Source organism: Dinoponera quadriceps, unplaced genomic scaffold, assembly GCF_001313825.1.
Source record: "Dinoponera quadriceps isolate SergipeBrazil2010 unplaced genomic scaffold, ASM131382v1 scaffold1527, whole genome shotgun sequence".
In the NCBI taxonomy this organism is placed as follows: Eukaryota; Metazoa; Arthropoda; class Insecta; order Hymenoptera; family Formicidae; genus Dinoponera; species Dinoponera quadriceps.
The window spans coordinates 556,568-580,656 of NW_014555734.1; the positions used below are offsets into that span (position 1 = coordinate 556,568).

General features: G+C 34.2%; 4 protein-coding genes across 13 annotated transcripts; 2 read left to right on the forward strand and 2 right to left on the reverse strand.

Annotated features, from left to right (window-relative positions):
* Positions 1-11,803, forward strand: LOC106745292 (plancitoxin-1). 10 transcript variants are annotated; one of them, XM_014620768.1, is made up of 12 exons: positions 1-84; positions 494-689; positions 759-1,000; positions 1,108-1,498; positions 1,582-1,727; positions 3,095-3,151; positions 3,791-3,968; positions 4,582-4,761; positions 5,873-6,200; positions 8,127-8,229; positions 9,160-9,298; positions 11,516-11,803. In XM_014620768.1, exons 5-12 carry the CDS (start codon positions 1,711-1,713, stop codon positions 11,618-11,620), a joined length of 1,107 nt encoding a protein of 368 aa, XP_014476254.1. In that variant the 5' UTR covers positions 1-84; positions 494-689; positions 759-1,000; positions 1,108-1,498; positions 1,582-1,710; the 3' UTR covers positions 11,621-11,803. The 10 variants fall into 10 exon arrangements, with proteins under 10 accessions (XP_014476254.1, XP_014476258.1, XP_014476260.1 ...); XM_014620772.1 differs by having other exon boundaries at positions 1,597-1,727; XM_014620774.1 differs by having other exon boundaries at positions 1,600-1,727.
* A 1,508-nt stretch (positions 11,804-13,311) lies between these two features.
* On the reverse strand, positions 13,312-16,991 carry LOC106745293 (ubiquitin carboxyl-terminal hydrolase isozyme L3). The gene is made up of 7 exons (XM_014620778.1): positions 16,813-16,991; positions 16,728-16,739; positions 16,410-16,538; positions 16,161-16,300; positions 15,906-16,047; positions 15,750-15,825; positions 13,312-15,674 (listed from the first exon to the last, which is right to left on the reverse strand). The coding sequence occupies exons 1-7, from the start codon at positions 16,843-16,845 to the stop codon at positions 15,529-15,531; spliced, it is 678 nt and encodes a 225-aa protein (XP_014476264.1). The 5' UTR covers positions 16,846-16,991; the 3' UTR covers positions 13,312-15,528.
* A 1,476-nt stretch (positions 16,992-18,467) lies between these two features.
* LOC106745290 (alpha-L-fucosidase) lies at positions 18,468-20,644 on the forward strand. The gene is made up of 6 exons (XM_014620766.1): positions 18,468-18,973; positions 19,055-19,306; positions 19,375-19,737; positions 19,851-20,069; positions 20,169-20,392; positions 20,461-20,644. The coding sequence occupies exons 1-6, from the start codon at positions 18,697-18,699 to the stop codon at positions 20,551-20,553; spliced, it is 1,428 nt and encodes a 475-aa protein (XP_014476252.1). The 5' UTR covers positions 18,468-18,696; the 3' UTR covers positions 20,554-20,644.
* Positions 20,645-20,823: 179 nt separating this feature from the next.
* On the reverse strand, positions 20,824-23,817 carry LOC106745289 (cytosolic non-specific dipeptidase). Its single transcript, XM_014620765.1, has 6 exons — positions 23,737-23,817; positions 23,027-23,221; positions 22,357-22,807; positions 21,859-22,287; positions 21,241-21,714; positions 20,824-20,997 (listed from the first exon to the last, which is right to left on the reverse strand). Exons 2-6 carry the CDS (start codon positions 23,065-23,067, stop codon positions 20,953-20,955), a joined length of 1,440 nt encoding a protein of 479 aa, XP_014476251.1. The 5' UTR covers positions 23,068-23,221; positions 23,737-23,817; the 3' UTR covers positions 20,824-20,952.
* Positions 23,818-24,089: the final 272 nt, after the last annotated feature.

Below are 24,089 nucleotides of genomic sequence, written 5' to 3' on the forward strand. Positions count from 1 at the left end.
TCAATCAATGATCTTCATAATCTTAGTACATTCGCTCTGCATCGCGGCTGGTTGCTCGTCTTTGTCTTGTATATGGCAATAATGGTATGTATATGGTAACAACTGCTTATCTGGACTTATTATATTAATATTACCGATTATGGAATAAACTGCAAATAGATATATAAGAGTTATGTTAATGTAATTCCTTGGTTGTACGCATTTATTTCGTGCATCATTGTGAAATTCATGTGCAACGCCGTGCTCTACTCAGCTGTGTTGTTACTGTGATAGTTACTATAAAAAACAAATACACTGAATTAAATGAACTGGAAAAAACAACAGAACTGTTTTATCGACATATGAACTGGAAAAAACAGCAGAACCGTTTTATCGACATATCTCCAATAGCTTTTGTATTATAATTCGTGGCATAATCGATCGAATGGTTTGAATATAAGAAATGTTTATTTTTGCAATTTAATTAATATCCATTATAATAAATATTTGTCAGTTGCATCCGGCAGGTCGATATCAAGTCCGGTGAATCAATATTCGATGCTCTTGATCACCACAAATTTTTCCCAGTTTCAAACTGATCAGCACTTAACAACAATGTTTTTGTTGCTGTACATTTTATTGTTTGGATACAATGCAGCAAATGCTGTAGCCCTTCAATGTAAGGATGAGAAGAATCAACCCGTAGATTGGTGAGTGTTACTGATATCTTTTATTGTAGAATTTCATAATTCACTCAATTATAAAAATAAATATATAAGAAGTTTCAGAAAAGTGGACTGGCTATATATAGCCGTATAAAATATATCAATACATATAAAATGTTAGTGTAGTGCCTAAAATGCTCAGTTGACGAGTTAAGGCCATATAAAGATTAAAAAAGAATTTTTATGTTATAATAATAAGTACTGGTTTATGGATACGAATGAATGCAGACTACATCAGTACAAATTGAAATGTTCCCAAAAACATAATATCTAAAACATTCTATTGTTGTTCTATGGTAGGTTGTACAATGTCAGGTATCGAAATTGCCCCCTTCTTATTAACAAATTTCTATCGGTATTATTTCTGTGCCATTTATTTAAGATTGGAAAACTTTTTTTGCAGAAATGTATGACATGCATTTATTAGATTATTAAACATGAAACGTGCGATTTCGAATTAAAAATTCGGTTCATTATATCATATATCTCAAACAGAAAGCAGTATAATTAATTAAAGTATGTACATAAACTATGAGAGGCAAGCGTGGCATGGTAGATAACGCACCGGTCTACCATGCTATAGAGGTCCCGGTTCGATTTCCGACAGAACCAGAGAAAATTTTTCATACGCTCGTAGCTCCTCTTCGGTGCCTGGCAAACCACCAAAGAGTATTTATGCCAGGAAAACCTTTCTCCAAAAATTTGCCGTTCAGAACCCCAGCGTTTAAACTGTAGGTGTGCCGTATTTGTATAACTGCGTGCGCACCACATACATACGTGAGAAAGAGAGAGAGGTAAGGCTAGGCCTAAGTTTGGGCTGTAGCGCCATTGATGATGATGCACCTAAACTATTGACACAGTTTTGCTATCTTGACAGTGCTTGTTTATGCAGTAGCATGAAGAATGACAATGAAATCACATGCAGTGAAAGGCGTTTTCCACAGCTTGTTGAGAATTGAACGGTTTTCCTTGAAAGAAGAAGTGATTCAATGCCTAGAAGAAACGAATGGTAGTTAGTGCAAGGTCTGGTGAATATAATGAGTGACAAAGAGTTTACTACAAGTCCCAGCTATTGTAATTTGAGCAGCATTGTTTGTACATGTGATCGAGCGTTGTTCACTTACTGGATATATAATCGTTTGCTCTTTGAATAATCGCCAAAATTAATACGTCTGCTCTTGACGATAATTCATATCGGATTCTCCCTTTTCAGCTGTTATTTCCTCGTTGCTAAGGTTTATTATTAGGTGTACAAATTAATTCTCGGCCATAATATTAAATCAATTGTAACACTTATTTAAGCGAAAAGTTTTTGCCGCCAACTTTAGGGCTGTATAGTATCAACAATAAACCATAAAATCGAAATATATAGCTAGCATATCCTCAAACGATTCACCGTGAGCGCAATAAACACGATAGCGTCTGACAACCCAAGCAGCACCTAAACGTTCGAGGAACGTTCGCTTTACGTTCACTTGGTTTGGTTATATTCAAACAAAGTGGGAACGTTCGAAGAACATACGTTTTGGAACTTTTAATATATATCTTACGTAGCAAAAATGTCGCAGTATCACAATTATGCTGCTCTGTTACAATTCCATTTTTAACGTTTACATGCTGCTTGGGAACACATCAGACACAGTTTATTCTTCGCATTTCAGTTAAAAAGAAACACATCCGAGGCAAAGAAAATGATTTGTGATGCATTAAAGAAAGGTGCTTATGTCTTCTAGCGTGTATAAAAAGTAACTTTTGCGGGCAACGAGTTTAGTCATTCTACTGCACATAACGTGAAACCATGTACGGCGAAAGCAACCAAGGACACGCTTGATTCGTTGGGCTCGGAAATTTTGCCACATCCGGCGTATTCAGATCTAACCCTACTGAAGGGGTAACTTTAGGACAAATTGTTTTCTCGTTGTTTTACAGTATAAAAGTGGGATTGTCACTATGTTAGACTATCACAAGTCTTTATTTATCAAAAATAATCAATAACTTAACGCAGTTTTCAAAAAAAAAATAATATGTAATGTAAAAATTTTTACAAAAAAAAATAAAAATATTAGCGGTGAAGAAAATTAAACCAAATTGTACATAATGTTCAGGATACATTAATTTACTAGTTCTTTTACACAATAAATATCCCGGCAACCTATCTTTTTGGGTGACTCAATTACTTGCACTACATCTTCTACTGTATAGTCCAGGATGTCGTCCTTATTTGGCCATTTCCAATTACAACCACTTTTCTCCATAGACTTTATTGAGTATCCAACCTTTTTCTGTTTTATTATCAGTCCTGGATAAAGAACACCTTCATAATTTATTGAAACAAACGTTCCCTCAGATAAATGTTTTAAGTCGTGTTGTAATCTATCGATTGATTTCAGAGGAGTGAAAGGATGCTCGTTTCCTCTGTATAATTTTTATACGCCCTCGTCCCAAGGGTACGTTTGTAAATCCGTCCTATTGTATCATAAACCTAAAAGAAAAAAAAATAGACTTTTTAGCTGAACAATAACATTTAGGGTAACTCTGGGACAGTCCCAAAGTTGCCCCTTATATATAACATTTTTCAATAAAGTATTTTTTATAACCAAATAATTATTTTTAAATATTATCAAACACTGGATTATAATAGATAATGATAATTTATTTCAAAATATTTACCTTTGTTTTCAATAGAAACTGTAGAGTTTTCTCAACGAATGATAGTTTCTGGAGAATGTGGTGATCAAACAAAGCACATCCTAACTAAAAATGTCTGCTTAAAATGCGGGAAAACGAACAAAGCTTCTGGGCCTTGACACTACGTGGTAGCACAGTAAGAGCATTAGAATTTATGACAATTGTTTATATATCATTGAAATGACAGTGGCATTGACTTTAAATCCATTCAAAAAAGTGATTGTCCTAAAGTTACCCCACTTGTTATAAAGTAACCCCAGTCTACGGTAGTTATAAAGACGACTACTAAAAAAACATCTTTTCGTCATTTTTACTTTGGAGTATTATCTGAGATTATTATTATTGACATTTAAAATATCATAATTATTATGATTATCCTCATTATTATGTAATTTCAGGTATGTACTCTATAAATTACCGAAAATGCCTGAAAGCAGCAATCCTGTAATTAGATATGGATTATCTTATCTATATATGACTAGCAACACCGTTGATAAAGGTTGGCAGTTATCTTTAAAAAAAATTAGTGCAAAGAATTCTATTCCAGGAAATACATTAGCACCTTTGTATAACGAAGTAAGGATAACAAAATATATAACAGAGTGTCCCATTTTAAAAGACCAATTGAAATATCTTTTTAAAAAGGCGTTTTAGAATAAAACATTTTAAACAAAACTTGTAGGATTCAGAAGAAGACATCCGATAATGATGACCTTGCCTTTGTCATGGATGTCCTTTTTCAAGATCATTTGAAGATCAACTTTTGTTTAAAACGTTTTTCTCTAAAACACTTTTCTAAAAAGATATTTCAATGAGTCTTTTAAAATGAGACACCCTGTATATTATTAACAAATATGTTTTATTTATTTTCTCTTCACTTATCGAGTAAGTTAGCTCCGTCAAAATTAAATTTTCTGACGATTGTTTTATCTTTGCAAAGGAATAAAGGAAAATTTAATTTTTAAATCTCTTATATACATTTATATTGTATTATCTACGTAAATCTATCGATAGTTTGTTAGTTTGAATTAATTAAACTCTTATAAATTGTTTATTAGAAAATATATGAAAAGTTTTCTAATTTATCTACTTTGGAAAGTCTCCTTTTTGAGGAATACGGTATTATAAAGTGTTCAATCGATGTTTTTCAAGATTTAAGTGAGTTATTTACACGATTATATATTTGCAGTCTAAAGCAGCGAATATTTTCTGGACATTATATAATGACCATCCGCCTGATAGACCAATCAATACAAAATACGGCCACGCGAAGGGCGTCATAGTAGCGAACAAGCGGTTGGGTTTTTGGCTAATACATAGTGTCCCAAATTATCCGCCTACACCCAACTGTGGAGAAAATACAATAAAAGTATGTATGCAAAAGTTTTAAATATTTCATAGCTGTTAACATCAATACTAGATTTTTCTTGCAACACATTATATTTAATATTATATATTAATATAATATTATTTTCGATGAATATAATGAATTTTTAAAAATAAGGAAAATTCTAGATCTATTTTACAGATATTACTTTATATGTGTTAATTGCGTTACATTTAATGGCAGCTATAAAACTTCAAATGTATTTTTCGTTGATTTATAATTTCGTACTCTACAATGTAACTGCATTATAGCACATGTACACGTAGTAATATAGAAATATGTACGTAACAGTTATATTCCCTTAACGTAACTATTACATACATATTTCTTTATTACTACATATACATGTGCTATATTGCAATTACATTGTTCAGTACGAAATTATAATATCAATGTAAAGTTATTGTCACATTTGAAGTTATATAGCTGCAATTAAATGTATTGAATAGATTGAGATATAACATTAAAATTTTGCAATTTATGTTGAATTGCAATTTTTTCTCTATACATTAAATCCTCAGCTTCTTCATATAATTCATTTTGAGTAGTTAATTCCAGTTTTCTTGTTTTTTTAATAACTCGGGATATGCGCAGGTTCACGACTATTGCTTATCTTTGTTGTTAGTGAATGTCTAACATTACAGCCGATTGTTATTCCCATTATGTGGAACATTGTAAGACGGAATGGTATTCATCGTTACAAATGGCAGCTGTCATTTACGCAGCTATTTTGATTATTTTTAAACTTCAATATATATGTTATGTTTAGAAGCAAAACATCCAAACAATGGAATTGTAACTTTCATTACTGTTCTAAGTGTGCACTCCATTTGCTTCTGAGTTTACTATTCTTACTTTTCAAAACTTAAGCCGATCGTAAGAATATTTACATTGAATCCGTTTATGGGACGCGTGCAACGACAATCATATTTCCATGCCGTATACTGTGTATTTCAAAGTTTCATATCACAGTACTTTTCAGGAATTTTATTAAAATATTTCATATTTTTAAAATTATTTAATATTATGAAAAGTGCAAATGAAAAAAATTCGATTTTTTTGAACTGTTACTGATCCCTTAAAACATTCTTAGGAAAAAGTGGACGAGGATTCGGCTTCTACTCCGGGAAATAGATCCGAGTATGATTATCCATCATCCGGTAAGAATTACGGACAGAGTTTTCTGTGCATCTCCATGGACTCCGATCAATTTGATCTGATTGGTGAACAGCTAATATACAATCAAGTAACAGTGTTCAAAAAAAATATTCCCGACGAATACGACAGATTATTTCCGACACTCGCAGACGCTGCCAGACAGAAAAGGATCAAACATCCACCCTTCGCTAATCAAGTACTATTAAGATCATCTGGTTCCGTACAATTCTGGTCGTTCGCTAAAAGCGATAAATGGCAAAAAGGTAATTTTGACATAATTTTTGTAATTTTAATTATTTCTATAAAGAAAAATATTTCTATATATCACTTATCACCCAAATTTTATTTCATTCGCATTAAAGGGAAATGCTACGGTAAGGACTAAAAAAGGATATTTTTAAGAATTTTTTAAAGGATCTAGACGTTTTTCAAGGGTAGTTTCATATATATTTGGTAAGGGTTATAAAAAGTCTTTTATATGTAGTAATTATACATTATAGAAGAAATGCAGCTCCAATGACCTTGACCTTCACATATGTCAAGAAAATGGTCCTGAGTAATCAAAAAGTTTTATGCGTCGCTCATTGTGCATTAAAAAGTTATTAACGAAAGAAGTTTAGAAAAAGTACGAATTAGACTTATCCTATGTATATAAATGCTTCATATAGTATATGACCTTGACATATATAGTAAAGATCACCCTCCCGAGTAACCTTCCGAAGGTTTTACCCGTCACCCACTGTCCATTAAAAAGATATTAACAAAAAATGTAAATACGTTACACGCATCCACCCACATCGACATCGGTGCGTAAGTTTTTCCGCTGGACCATCAATTAGAAAATTTTATATTAAATTAGCCAATCACTTATGCAAACTATCGGAGCCTGCCCGTTTATAAACAGAATTTCTAATTAGTGGTCCAGCGGAAAGACTTTTACGCACGGGTCGATGTGGGTGGATGCATGTAATGTATTTCCGTTCTTTTGTTAATATCTTTTTAATGGACAGTGAGCGACGGGTAAAACCTTCGAAAGGTTACTGAGGAGAGTGATCTCTACCATATAGTCCTATCTCAGGTAAAGAGATTAAGTTCTTTGACCTAAATAAAGGACCACCTACCTTGACCTGATCTGCAGACCTACCAATACGTTTAGGACTCGTGAATGCGCGAGTAAGCGCATTTTGTTGCGTTCGTCCTCTTCCAGGACGTAACAGTGTATTCGTTCGAAATATATGTTGTTTGCAGAATTGATGAACAGTACGATGTTTATTCAACAATGTACTACTCATATACTGTATATTCCTCCTCGATAAGGTTTCCGAATAAATGAATGCGCTACTTTACCTGTCAATCAGTGACGCGAGCATGCCTAGTCTAATTAATAATATATAAGATAGATATAAAATAATATATCAAATAGACCCTATTCTATGTAATAAAACAAATTATCAAGCAGTTGCTCGAAACAATTGGAATTTACAACTTCTTGCAATGTAAACTATTGTTACAAAACAAATTGTCTCTTTATATTTAAAACAAAGCAATTTTTCTCAGTGTATGTGTATTTTATGTGAAAATAATTACGACCAATTTCAACAGTCATTTCTTGTCGAATGTGACGTGGAATCGGTATCCTCTTACAATTATAATGTAAACAAACTCTCAGTGAAAACCACAGTAGATAAATGAAACAAGCAGCATTTTCCAATGTAAAACGTAGCAAAGAGGAAATCCACACTTTGCCAGAAATATGGATAGAATCACATCTTGAAGATATGAGACATGCTCATGCATTAATGTGAAAACGTCAAAGTCAAGAAAAGATTGCAGTATTATACATGCGATATAATAGTGAAAAATATATTATAAGAACGGTTAGAAGATAACTTTTCGGCGCATACCATCTTAAAACTTGAAACTTAAAACTTGAAACGTGCATTCTACATAAACTGCTTACTGGATGGCGGCGCAAAAAATGTAGAAGACTCATAAAGCTTTATATTAACTAGTTCTACTGAAGTGAAACATAAATGACGCCATTAGTGCATCCGGAAACATTCAGTTCCGGCACTTTTGTAATGCACTGTATATATACAAAGCAACCGATAAAATTTATAGTAGACGTTGCGCAAAATGCTTTGGTAAATTTGACTACTTCAAAAATAACGTTTTATGTTGTTTTGCAGAGTTGTACGATGATTTTGTTGCGCCAACTTTAAACTCTGATTTATTCACCGAAACATGGTTAAACGGTCGAGGTAGACTGCCATCGGACTGCGCAGGTACAAAGTAATGTCACGTTTTCTTCCTTCATTTATATTAAATACTCTTATAACAACATATTAGGTGTGCAAATTAATTCGGTGCCTTTACATTTAATGTTTTGTAACTCTGGTTCAAATTTAAATTTTTTCCCCGTCCTATGGTGATTTGAAAGTGCATTTTAGGTATTATTGAAAAAAAAGTTATGTTTTTTAATAATTATCATTACGTTTTTTACTTGAAAATAAATTTTTACGAGTTTTTTAAAAATTGTAAAATAGGATGCATTTCAGGTATTATTAAAAAAATTGTTTTTAATAATTATCATAACATTTTTATTTAAAAAGCAATTTTAAACCAAAATTCCTAGTACTTTTTTGACACATTGTTGACCGGCAAATTTACTTAGAATTTATCTCATGTCATCGGCTATTATTTCGTAATTGGATGTGGAAATGAAATAATATAAATAAACTTCAATAAATTTTATTTAATATTTAACTTTTAATATTTCTTTTTGGTATGATAAACGGTGTAGCAATCACCTACGTGAAATGCTACACAACAGGAATGTATCTTGTTTCGATCGCGCAATTGTATCTTGCATCGATCACGAGTTTACTCGTGGCCGGTCAGCAACGTTTGAGCAGGAAGACACGAGTTAACTCGTGACCGGTCACGAGTCACCGGTATTAAACTTGTACTTGACTTTTTGTAAGTAAACTTTTAATTTCATAAAAAATAGCACCGAATTAATTTGTACATCTAATATTTAGGTATTTCAAAAGTTTATGATTATCCAGATGATCAACATTTTTCCATATCATAAATCTGTTATTAAAAGATAGATGATATTTTTTTACATTATTATAATATGATTTTAAATTTAATTTCTCTTAACTTTAACTTTCACTTGCTTAATCTTTAACTCTCTTAACTTTCTTCACTTTTCTGCAGAGTGTACAACATTTTATCCATCAGTTTGAGTGAATTTCACATCGGTTTCAAAAGTAGCCATGATCACTCTAAATGGGCAGTAGCTGTCGAGAATAAAACTAATCAGACTTGGACTTGCATCGGCGATATCAACCGCGCGGTGAGTTTGTCTTTTAGAATTTTGTGTCAGTTATATCTCTTTAAATTGTTATTATACTTATAATTGTAGCATAATCTTTAATAATTGTACTTGTAATCTTTAGAAATATATATATCGTCAATCGTGATAAAAAAATAGGTATGTACTATTAGCGCTCTATCTCCATCTCTCACTATACGCCAGTGACGTCACAACCGTCTGTCCCAATAGGTAGCACGAAAGCATTTCCCCGCCATTATACTATATCTTTTTTTAAATATTTCTCACATTGTCACTCGACTATTTTTTCGTATTTATTTATTGCTATAACTTTTTCAAGAAGTTCAAGAAGTTTTACTTTAAAGAAGGATCAAGGAAAGGGTAGCTTATAATAATGATAAAATACGTAAAATTTTTTAATTATATATAAGATATTTCTTTTTTTAAAACGCAGAAATTATATACAGTTCGCACTCTTATTAAAAAAAAAAAACCAATTCCATAAGGTTTAGCAAGCAATGCATGGTCTCTAGTGCCATGTATGAATTTTCGCGCGGAAGTCATATGAATAATTGATCGCCAATTATTTTATTTGATTTTAAGTTTGAAGATGCACGGACAAATTATCCTTTTTTTCTATAATAACTATAAAGTTAGCAACATCTTAAGAAAAGTGAAGAATATCGATTAAGCGTGGGGCATGAATATGTTATGTCTTGGAAGAGAACGCAACAACCGCACTCGCAATCGCGAGTTCCAAACGTACCTGTATGCCGGCGATGCAGGTCAGAGACCAGAAGGATCATTATTAATGTCGCAAAATAAAAAAACTATCATATTCTGAATACTGGTCTAACGATAAATTTTTGAAGAGCAGCATTTTTGAAGAAGTCATGAGTAGGGATCAATTTTTATATTTGTTAAAAATCTTACATTTTAATACGAACAATATAACCGCAGATTTTGACAATTTATTTAAAATAAGAGAAATTTGCGATAAGTTCCGACAAAGTTTTCAGAAGGCATTTCATCCTTTTGAAAATCTATGTATTGACGAAAGTTCACTCCTTTATAAAAGAAGACTATCGTTCAAACAGTACATTCCTTCCAAAAGAAACAGATTTGGGATCAAATCGTTTATTTTGTGTGATACCCCATCTGGATTTGTGCAAGATTTCATTATTTATAATGGATCATTGACTGCTGTAAGCTGCGAAAATGAATTTATCGGAAAATCAGGAAATATAGTCATGGAATTATTGAAACCTTATTTAGGCAAAGGCCATACATTATACGTAGTAAATTGGTATGTAAATCCAGCACTTATTATCCTTTTACATAGAAATGTAACTAACGTTTGTGGAACGGTACGGAAAAAACGAAAAGGCATGCCAATTATCTGACGCGCGCATGGTGAGCAAGATAAGAATCTCCATTGGATGCGGTGTGTGTGTATCGTGATCACGATATTGTTCATTCGCAAAAGTGGCAGACTCAACGATTGCCGCACGCGCGCGCGCGCGCTGCTCGTATCGAATACTTATTCCTCCGTTTAAAACGACGAAAAGATTGTCGCAGCTGTTGTATGGGCAATCATGAGATGAAAAGGAAGAGGAAAAATACGAAAAAGAGAATACTTCCGATAGCGAAACGCGGCGGCTTGTTACCTTTATTACCGATACTCGGTGCGCTCGGTTCAATGATCGGTGGTGCCGCTGGTGTAGCAAAAGTCGTAAACGAGCGAAAAGCCGCTCTTCGTCAGTTGGAAGAATTACAACGTCATAATCGTGCGATGGAAGGTCGTTATTTGGCGCCATATAAACGCGGTAGCGGATGCGTTGGAAAAAAAAAATTTCATGGAATAAAACGTTAATCACGCTTAATGTATCATTGTCCGATGCGACAAGTGAACAATTAGATCGTGCAGCACGTCGTATGCGCATTCCGTTTTTCCGCGGTGTATTTATGCGTGACGCATTACCGTCGCGAGCGCGTCGATGTGAAAGTGTAATTGTGAATCTTGATCATGCGATTAATCCGGGTACACACTGGGTTGCCTATGCGAAAAGAGACAACAGAGCGATATATTTCGATAGTTTCGGTAATCTTCGACCGCCGCGCGAAATAGTACGGTATCTTGGAAATGATATAACTGTTGCGTACAATCATCATTCGTATCAAACATTCGATCAACGTAATTGCGGTCAATTGTGTTTACGCTTTTGTTTTGTTTTGTAGGACACCCAGTACATACGAGGTGGGGGAACTGTCTGTTTCAATGTGTGGAACGTCTGGGAGAATTACCGGAGTGTCGTAAATGACACGGAGCCGTGTCCCAAGTGATACAACACGTTATAATTTAATTTAGCAAGCTCATCCAACGTTTCAATATCTATTGGAAATTTACTTATATCTCTATACAGTGACAACTATTATTTTATTGCAATGATTATTATTCCGTTACTCTGTCCATATATGTATGTTGTATAATTAATGAATATATTATTGTGCAATATTTTGTCTTCTTACGTAGTGTTAAATAAAATTGATTTACGATGGTACTTGCATTAAAATAAGTACCACATGCAGACTTTGTTTTTATCTTCATCACGGATTAATTTTAAACTAGGTAAATAAATATTTTTGCTGTGATTTCACAAATACGTTATATATCATAGCACATATATTATACATCGCTGTGATTTTACAAATATATTATATATCACAGCGAGGTCTTTTGTGACATAATACATTGTTATAATAAATAGTTCACGTTAAACAAAATGATATGGTAATGAATATTATTGAAAGCAAGCAGATTTCATATCTGAATTACTACTTCTATTTTAAATAGTCTTATAATATTTCCATATATGACAGTAAGCTTTTATATGTCATTACATATTATTGCAATAATCAATTTTTGGCATTCTATATTATTGAAAGCAAGCATATATCATATCTGAATTATTGCTTTCAATGATCTTATAATATCTCCAGACATGACAGCGAGCTCTTATATGTCATTGCGTACTCTTGTAATAACCAATTCACATCATGTTAGATGCCCCTGGAATTCTATTAGGTGTTTGAATTAATTCTCGCTGTTGACTAATAGAGGACAGTAGTTGTGCTATTTCAACATGACCGAAAGTGACAGTTGATATATATGAAAATATACGATATATATGAAAGTACTGTCAATAGGCTTTAATAATCAATGTGTGACATAAGATTGTAATGCAAAGAATACAATTTTTTGTTGCATTCAAGATGTCGGGTTTTGTTCGTCCAATTTGGATAAGGAATTCGTTTTGTTTAGCAAACAAAAAAGATTTATGGGAAGCATTACTTTTTTGTTTCCATCTCAAGAAATCTGCTGCTGAAAATCATCGTTTGCTAGTGGAGGCTTATGGGGAGTATGCTCTATCTAAAACATTTTGCAGAGATTGGTTGAGACGATTCAAAGACAACGATTTTGACATGAATGACAAAGAGCGCCCTGGTCAGCCGAAAAAGTTTGAAGATGGAGAACTGGAGGCATTGTTGGAAGAAGATTCATATCAGACGCTTAAAGAGTTGTCGGAAACACTAAATGTTGATAAATCAACCGTTAGCAAACGTTTAAAAACAATGGGAGTGATCCAGAAGCTAGAAAACTCGGTACCGATTTATTAGGGATAACGTTCCGTGTAATGCTTTGAAACGAGACGGCATTACGTAACGCTCCATGCACAGTAAACAACCAACTTCATGAACTTCTGCTCTGGAATTTTATTTTATTTTATATTTTAAAGCCGTAATATTTGGAGAGTCATGCCAAGATGCGTAATCTCGGAAAAGGATCCAAAATAGCTGAACGATCGTGCTGGCTGGTCAGTAACCAGCGCGTTTTGCGGTTTCTGACAATACATGCCGCCACGTGTTCGTTATATACATCGTGTGCCTACATATGTACACATAACGAACACTTACACAATTATGCTCTCGTACGGCAACAAAAAAGCTGGTTGAATCACATCCCGAAGAGAAAGAAAACATATAATAAATTTATTTAAAAACAATTAAATCGTACTGATACATTTATTATCGTTTCACCTTCGCAGTCTTTTGATTAGAGACTGAATATTGACAAGCGAATGTTTCTTCAAGATACAAAATTCGTTTTGTCCTATACACCCTATAAATGAAGTACTCATCGTCAAAAACGAATATTACCGATCCTTAAAGATATATTTCATTGTTTTTAGCCCGCGTAAACTGTTAAAGTAATGAAAGCGTGCGTTCGGTTGAGAGAGTATGACCCTGTTTTGACATCGGAAAGGGGCATTTTCCAATGAATAATGAATAATTATAGCGGATTACGAATATATCAAAATGATATTAACGTATTATTATGAGTATTTGTAAAATTGGACGAACACTTTTCTTTTACTCGAACAATCAATAAATAGTCGTAAAATCAACTTGACATAGAACCTTCTTTTTGAACCTTTTTTCTTATGATTTTGTTAATATTATTTTTACGATTATTCATTGATTGTTCGAATAAAAGAAAAGTGTTTGTCCAATTTTACAAGTTTGCTGAATCGATCAAAAATATCATTTTGTAGATACAACTTTTTATTTGAAAATATAACACAAAAAATCATGGAATATGTTCTCTCACTTCTGACGTTATTAAACGAGGACAGTCACAGCGACTATTCCAGAGCCTTAAGACCCTCTGTTCTCGCTATGACTGTCCTTATTTGATGACATCAGAAGCGTCAGTTTATGTCAGTATATATGGAAATAAAACAATATACGCATAGAATGACATTCGTGATTGACTCCGCATACTTATAAAAATGTCCGGATTATTTTATTTCATTTCAGCAATCAATAAATAACTGCAAACTTAACGTAATAGAAATCATGAAAGAAGATAGGTTTAAAACGTAAATTGCATGTTACACTAATTTTCATGAAGCAAAAATACATAATATCTAGAAAATCAACTGAGTAAAAAATAAAAAAAAAACAATATCGAAATATCGAGAGAATATCGATGCAAAACTAGCCGATATTGAAAAAAAAATGTCGATACCAGTATTATGTCAGTAATATCACATCACTAGCTACGAGTACAAATTACTTGTTTAACACAAACATTCACATTGTACATCTTGAAATAGCACGAGTAAATGGACGACACTTTAACATATTGAAACGAAGCTAAATATAAGAAGAACGTATTAACACGCCGTCATTCATCGGTTGGAGAATGAGTATTTAAAACGGTCGATCTGCTCAAAAACTCATGCATACTAGCGTGTACTCATCATATTCCTTTGCTTAACAGACTGCGCGTCTCTAAGAGTGCATTAAGTGAACATAAAAATGATACGAAGAACGGGTTAAAATGGGTCAAAATGGGCTACATGACATGAGAAGTTGGAAGAAAAACGTTGGAATATTTTTGTGAGGGGAGTAACAATGCGTATCAAACCTGATATCGATTTATCGTCGATTCAGACTCGCGCGCAGACTAAAACTCGCTCTGGCACGCGCTCGTCTGGTTATGTAAAGCACGAGGACTTTAATCAATGCATATTCTGTAGTTTGTTGTCTCTCGACAGCATCTCGCGTCACTCAGTTTTCTATTTTTCCTGCCTCTTTCAGTGTTCGAAAATATCCCCGCACAGACGAGCTCCTCTAGAGCAGGTTTCGTAAATCGTCTACTTCGAGTATTGTCGGCAAAAGAACGACGAATTTGGATACGGGCGTACGCATGCCATATTCGACGATGTCAACAAGGCTGATCTATTCGGTTTTGTCGCCAATTCGTTGTCGTATATCACGTCTGAAAATTCTGCCAACGATATTCGAGGTTAATGCAACTGCAATTAATGGCAATCTGCATTGAGTTCGTCGCCAAATTGCCGTTTATATTTTCGGCTCTATTAAGCTCTAAAGCTGTAAAATCTATGCGACAGATTGAGGATCTGGTAAGTCGTAGGATTCGTTAAATAAAAACAAACTTCTGCAATGAATAACTGCGCGTGTAAGCTTCTTTTGAATATTCTTTCATTTTTTATCATTTCTAAACATCAATCTCTCTCAATATGCCACATATTGCATAGAAAAGCTACAATTGAACGAAATAAATGCGTTGCCGAAGCGCAAAATGTATGAGGTCCATATACGAAATAAATTAATCGAACTTAAGTTAGCTTTAGAGGCAAATGCACTCGGGACAAGAGCGTCGTCTATTCTGTGGCAGCGAGCGCGACCACCGTAAAACGCACTTCCTCGGGATCACGCGCCATGTAATCCTTGCAGACACGAGCGGCATCCTCCAGCAGCGTTTCCAATGAGGTCGAACCGTGATTGATAGGGATAGGTTTTCGACCGTCTAAAAATCACAAGTTTCCCATAGTAATACTTAATCATGCCTTTGCATAAAACAATATGTATTTAACGCATATACCTAGTTCATACAGGGAGCCATCCTTATGTACAAATGCAATGAAATGGTGGTATACTTCCATATCTTCACCAGGTGCCTACATAGGAAAAAGAAATATATGTACATAATTTTCAAATCATGATTTAAATAAATCTTGATTATGAGGTATGAAACTACCTCAGTTTGTCCTTCTTGGGCAGACTCCATGTGAGTATCAATGATGCCTTGTGCATTTATTAAACGTTCTCCACGTTCAGAAGATGGTAGTCCTTTGGTCTCATCCAAAAATGTCTTGAGAAAACCGTCCTCTAACTGTAAACTGATATTGATAAAAAAATAAGAATAATTATACACATTGTCTATCAATATAGAAAAGACCGTAGATATATTGCTCATCAGAATTTATTATTACACACAAACATAAATACTTACACATCCAAATTATTAGCTACACTATGAACTAATGCAATTGTTCCACAAGCATTCGAGACATATTGCTTCATATGATAAACAATATCCGGGGTGTCACTTTTATCTTTAGCTGATTCCTCCTCTTCTTCAGTCTTTTCATTCTGAGAATAAAAGATGAATGTTGATTATAGTATTTAATGAGTTTAGTATCTGATAGGATACCTTTAGTATTTGATAGTATAAAATATACATAAATGTATATACATATACCTTTATAGTGACAGGATAAAGCAAAATAACAGACAAGACTGGTTTAGGGATGATCGCCAATAATTCCGGATCTAAACCGTATACATCTATGATCGACCATTTCTTTGGAACGCCCAACTTGTGGAGGAACTACAAAAATATATATCAAAGACATTGAACCTTTTCGTATCCAGAAGGTACGACGAAAAAATTTGCGCGGATATTTCTTCTCCTTTTCGTAAAAAACATATCGTTAATTAATAATTAATAAACCATAGTATACATAGCGCTGTTGGCGTCATTGAGACAAGATTGATTGATTAAAAGTTGCCCGCTCACCTTCGTCATAACCTAAAACAGAGACCATGATTCAATCGATGATCGAATAATACACGTATTGCGACTTAGCTGGGAAATCGCTCACCTCTGGATTTGATTCTAAAGGTACCCAAGCCATATTGAATCACACAGTTCTTTGACAGCTCCAAATCCTGTTACTTCTGATATACGCAGCTGCCAAGATCCCACTTGAAAACGCCGGTAAACGTTCGTCTGGTAAAGAACCGTCTCCTATCTTCGCCTTATTTTAAATTCGTAAGATCTTGTTTTTATGGCAAACAAAAGCCGAGCAACGAAGACGCATGACTAAGGCTGCCTCCCCATGTAACGTAACTTGCGTCAGCCAATCAAATCGTCTCAATTACCCAATTAGCGTTAGCATTTGGTCTGTTCTTTTTAGGTGCCCTGCTGAACTGGATCAATAAGTTAGAATAAGACAAGTATATTTTTGTCTCACTCAAACTTATTACATCAGTTCAACAGTGCTATTAAAAAGAACAAACCAATAACTGCATTTTTACATCTCGTCATTTTACATCTTTTTCTATTCTTTCTTTTTTATTCTTCTTCGAGTTAAATTAAACATTTTTTTAGAAGCTTGTCTTGTGACCGAGTGTCACTAAACAAGTAGATAAAGTCGATGTTAAACCGTCCGAACCGCACAAAACATCTAGAGGTTGACTTCTCCACGGATCCTGCTGTCCATATACGGTCGCCAGGGCGTTTTTCGAGTTCTGCCCAAACTCTTGGCCTAGGAAGCTGGACCGGCCAAGTCTCCCCAGAGGTGCCGTATAGTAATGTGTGCGCGGGGGGATTCCCTCCTCGACAGCGCTGTCGTCGCTATCAGTCGGTTGAATTAACCTAATTCTCCTAACCTTACTTTCTAACCGACTGGAGCCAGTCGTTGGGATGGCCTAACCTTATTTCTATGTCGGCTGGGATCCGTGATATTACCGGCCGGAAGTCCTCTAATTCCGGTTTTTATTTGAAAATGACTTTGGATTTTTTATAAACTAATCATGTTAATTCTCTTGGCGGTGTTATCGAAAAAATAACTCTTCTTTTTCTTTTGCAGTTTTGCAAGCGCTTCTTCTGGTTATACTTTTTAATAAAACGTAAAATTATATAAAGATACACTCGTAACATAAAAAATAAAGACCATTGTGACCATAATATAACGAATAGCTGTTGAAAATAAAAAATAAAATTGTTTTAAACTAAAATTAAAATAAACTGTTGTACGCGTGAACATAAAATTCTTGATTTCTCCTCAGTTCCGGGTCCTAGTTTGTCTTCCTTCCTCGCGGTCAGCCGCGTTCCCTTTCGCGGCTGTCCCTCCGGTTGCAGTCTTCAGTTTCAACATGTAGAAGCTTTATTTCCACGCAACTATTCATTACGTACGGGAATAATAGTATACGTACGGGAATAATGAATACGATATACTCATATCGCTGGCGATATTCATGTGCAGGAGCTATAACATATAATGTTATGCAGTTCTGGATGTTTACAGAGCTTGCAAACACTAACGCTACCATTACATTACTTCGGAAGGAATGGCGTTTGTAGTGCAAAGTTATGACATAAAACATTACCACTAATGGCGTCATGATTGTGTTTGTTAGTACTATCTTTCTAGCTTCGCGAACAGCATTTAATGCTAAATAGCGCTAATAGCGTCTCCCTGAACGCATCCTTACAGTGTAATTGATATATATATTGAACGTACCATCTCTAAAGGCCAGTGTCCAGAAATTAAACATTGCTTCATTTCGATCATGGATTCCGGCCACCGTTAAAAAAATACGCGACACTGATTTAATCTAATCTCAAGATGTAGTGATCCCAATATTATATAAAATAAGAGCTTCGCTGGCGGGATTTGACGCATCAGATGAGAATAAAAGATGTGTTGGACAGGCACAGCTTTCAGTACGATTCCTGCTGACGCTGAAAGACGCTGACCAGAATGATGCTGTTTGTACACATTTTGTGTGCTTTATTGATCTTAGGCGCATTGGCGGATGACGAATACGTCGTGATAACTAAAAACGATTACGAAAATAATCAGATTAATTTTCCGCCACTTTCGACGAACTTTGTAAAATACCTGCCGACTTGGGACAGTCTAGACAATCGACCACTTCCATCTTGGTACGATGAAGCAAAATTGGGAATTTTCATTCACTGGGGTATATTCAGTGTACCCAGCTTTGGTTCTGAATGGTTTTGGAACAATTGGAAAGGTTAATCATTGCTATAGTATTTTTGTATTTAAAGAAATATATCAATAGAATACTAATGTAACTTTGCACATGATATTACAGAGGAAATTATAGATACAAAATATCGTGACTTTATGAAAGAAAGATACCCTCCAAACTTTACCTATCAAGACTTTGCACGTGACTTCACTGCTGAATTTTTCAACGCTACCCAGTGGAGTGAAATATTCCAAGCATCAGGTGCAAAGTATATTGTATTAACTAGCAAACATCATGAAGGATATACATTGTGGCCATCAAGGTACTCATTCAGCTGGAATGCTATGGACGTAGGACCTCGAAAGGATCTTATTGGTAATACATGTGCATTCAGAACAATATCAAGAATATAAATTCTTACACACTCATTTCATTGAACTTAGGTGAACTGGCACAAGCTATCAAAAGCACAACTGACATCAAATTTGGCCTGTACCATTCCATGTACGAATGGTATAATCCTCTTTACCTGACGGATAAGCAGAACAAATTTGCAACAGATACATTTGTAACTCAGAAAATAATACCAGAATTACGAGAGTTAATAGAAACATATAAACCAGAGGTAGTATGGTCGGATGGCGATTGGGAAGCATCAGATTCTTACTGGAAATCGAAGGAATTCTTAGCATGGTTGTACAATGAAAGCCCGGTGAAAGATACAGTGGTGGTGAATGATAGATGGGGTAGCAACATTCCATGTCATCATGGTGGCTTCTACACATGTACAGATCGTTTTAATCCTGGTAAGTGATGAAAAATTATCACTATATGCAATAGATATTGTTAAGTGCAAATTGATCAAACAAATTCTCAAAGTATCAATTCTGCCTTTTAAATTAATAATTCTGTGTACTAGGTGTGCTTCAAAATCACAAGTGGGAGAATTGTATGACTATTGACAAAAAGTCTTGGGGATATCGTAGAAATGCCGTTTTGGCGGAATACTATACATTGGAGGGATTAGTGGCAGAATTGGTAACTACTGTAAGTTGCGGTGGAAACTTATTGATGAACATTGGACCGACAAAAGATGGTATTATTTCGCCAATATATGAAGAAAGATTACGTGGGATGGGTATGTACTTGTCTCATATCTATATTTTTATTAGATTAATATAGATAATGATTTTTCGATAATGTTGATAAAAAAATGTATAGATAAGCATGTTTACAGGTGCTTGGCTAACGGTTAATGGAGAGGCTATTTATAATACTAAACCTTGGTCTGTGCAAAATGATACTTTAACAGGCAATGTTTGGTACACACAAAGTAAAGATGAGCAACAACTTTATGCTTCGATTCTACAATGGCCAGATGATGATATACTGTATCTAGGTTCACTTAAAATAACAGGAAACTCTCCAATATATTTACTTGGCTATCCATCGACAATCAATGTAAATATTTTGTTGCTCTTATCGAATTGTGTTAAGATGATAAGATAATTTCATATCTAAATTTTTAGTGGGAACAAATTGATAATAAATTGGCGATATATTTACCTATTAAGGCACATCAAAATCAGCCAGCTTGGGTATTGAAATTAATAAAAAAATAAGAATATGTGGGAGATGACATTTCACACAAGGACCGGTTTTGTCTTTAGAAAAAATACTTGTCTACTTTACCAAAAATATATTTTTATTATTTGTATGTAGATACATATGTAAATACATGTCAATATTTTTGTAAGATTATAAAGAAATAAAATTGAGAACAAATTGTACTCGGCTATAAGAATTTTATTTAAGAAGAAACCTTTTTCAATCGGAATATTATATTTTATAGTCTATATAAAAGTAAAGATTGTTAAACTTCAATAAGACTTGTTTTAAAAATTAAAATGCAGTGCTTACATATGAATAGTTGATCTTGTCACCATAAAACAGAATAAACTTGTAACAATAGAAAGCCCAACATACCACTGAATCCCTGATGGATAAATACTGATGACGTATTATAATTGAGCTACCTCGTAAAGATAAGCTCCAAGTAACTTTGTCTGTAAATTATACCAAGATAAATTACATTACAACGAAAACGTATAAAGTCAACAGATTTTTTAATGTCTGCTATATAGACTGTAAATTCGAGAACATTATATTTAACATTATATATACAGGCTAATATCTCGAAAATCATAAAAATCTCATCTCCTCTCGTCTCATCTCGTACTATTAAATATAAAGATATTAGTTTGTAACGCTCTGAAATTTACACTTCGTATAATTTAAACTGCACTTACCCCTTGAATGTAGTTATCTACATTTAACTTTTCGTTTTGTGAATGCGCCCCGTCATCACCTCTGCCAACTGGTAAAAGCAATACATTCTTGCCAGTAACTTCTTGGAATGTCAAAGTGACAGGAATCGAGCCACCTTCGCGAGAAAGATCAGGTTCTACATGATAAACATGTTGAGTAGCTTTCCGGCCAGCCAAATAATGTGGATGATCAGGATTCTCGGACCAGGCCTTGCCGCCGTGGTACATGCTCACATTCATGGTATTCGGGCTACCTCTATCTTGCCATACCTTATTCACATACGCAACTACCTTCTCGACTGTTTCATCCGGAGTCATGTCGGGAACTATTCTGATCGAAAATTTACCAATAACCTTCCTTGGGATAACTGTCTTCGCTCCCGGTTCACTGAAAGCACCCTCGATCCCATGAAGAGACAAAGAGGGCTGCCTCCAGCGATGAAGCAGTAACTGAATCTACAAAAATCAAAACAAATAAAGCTGTTAATAGTTTAACGGATAAACTAGCATACGTTTCTAGAATCATAAGACAATACTGTAATTCCCCAGTAACTTCCCACTTTTAAATCGAATCTTAAAAAAGATCTTATTCGCATATACCTTGTCCTCTTTATGCGCTAACTTCTTAGTTCCAACAGTGTCCCTGAATTCATCTACATCGAAATCTATATTCTTATAAGAGGATAATTCCGCTTCAGTTAATTTAACCACATTGTTATAGATATCGTCTACTAAAATACGCCCATTAACGTCAACCAGGCTGTTCATTAAGTAAATCAGATCTGCCATGGCTTCGTGTACAGTTCCACCAAAGGTACCACTGTGCAAGTCCTTGGCAGCGCAAGTGACTTCCATTTGGAAGTAGCAGATACCTCGTAGGCCGTAAGTAATGCAAGGCTTCTTGGTACCCAGCCAATAATTGTCTGATATGCAGACATAGTCTACATCTCGTAAGAAGGTATCCTTCTTTGCCCACAGTAGGTCGTCCAAACCTTCGCTTCCACTCTCTTCCATTCCTTCAAAGACAAACTACAAAATATATCAGATTAATTAAGAAATACTTAACAATACAAACTTCGTGATCTCATTAAAAGATACCTTAAGATTGACAGGAATATCTTCTCCAACTGCTTTGTAAGCTTCCAATGCATGTATCCAACAAAGAACTGGCCCTTTATCGTCGGTACTACCTCGTCCAAAAAGTTTACCATCCTTCTCAACGAGAATGAAAGGATCAGTGTCCCAGCCATCTTCCTTTAATGCAGGTTGTACATCCAAATGTCCATATAAGAGCACAGTCTTCTTTTTTGGATCAGATCCAAGAGTTCCCAGTAGTACAGGTGGAAGTAGGATTTCAGTGCCATTAGGAAGAGGTTGTTTACCTATGTCAACTAATTCTGTGGTTGCTTCAAGATTCTTCAACTTTATTTCTGCCCATTTCATCATTTTCACTACCTCATTCCTATGATCCGGCCATGCTGATACTGATTTAATAGCTACCGCTTCTCCTAAGTTCTTAATATAATCTTGCGCATGATCATCTATATACCTATAAAAATATCCAGTACAAAATAAAAAAAAATTGAAAGCTAAGAATAAAGGACAATGAAAAAAGTTATCTGAACATTTGTACAATGAATTTATACATAATTTAAACATTTATAAATAAGTGTGGATTAATTATTAAATTTATATCTATATTTTTCGATGAGTATATGTATGTTTAAATAATACAAAGTTATATTGAAAAATAAAGATTAAAACATACTTGAATAAGTTAGCCAATGTTGATGGTAATTGCAGTGTCATGATTTATTGTTAAACAATAATCACTCTATGCTGAAACTTTGCAAAATATATAGCTAGAAATAATACCGATGTTCTTGTCCGAAGATAAGTCTCAATGTCAGTATTGCATGAATTATCTTATCTCTCACAGGCGTACTCAACCAACATACGCTATCTGAAATTTTAAGTCACACTTTGTATTCATAAAACAGAACTGAAATAACTTAAACACATATTTAAAAACTCATTTAAAATGTTGCATTATCACTACTTTTCCAATAACTATTAGTTATTTTCAATTATTTTTATTTCTTATAAGAAAATTATATACATTCTACTATATTTGATATATCAAGTGACTAAGTCATTCCAGATTCTTTAGTCATTTTATTACATATTAAACTATCAGCACAAATCGATAAGTAATGAGTGTAAGAGTAAAATGAAAAAAACTTAACTTGATGAATATTATTTATAATTAATTCAGATTTATGTATTATATATTATATACCGTTAACGATGTTGATTATTACTGAGTATAGCCTTTTTTGGAGATATTTTTGTTTATATGTGTTAACACCTAATCCTTTTATAGTTAATGATTATATTAATTATATGATATTTTCTCAATAATCGAACAAAAACATTATATCAAAACATTTATAATCGTAATATAGGAATAAAACGAACCTAGCCGTGACTTTCGCTTCGTCGAGTAGTACACTAAGTCCTGCTGGCCACGTTCCGCAGAACGTTTAATTTGCAACTGTTGGAAGTTTTCTGAGCTAAGATTGGATAATTCTTTTAGATCTACAGGAATCTACGCGGCTACTGATTCGTCCCGAACTAGATTTAGTGGGTCAAGCTCATATATTGGTTACCTGGCTGTTCTATCCAATAGAATCATGACATATGGGACGCGTTCAGCAGAACGTTTAGTTTGCAACTATTGAAAGTATCTTGCGCTGACATTGGATTATTCCTGTAGATCCAAAAGAATAATCCAATCCCAGCTCAGAAAACTTCCAACAGTTGCAAATTAA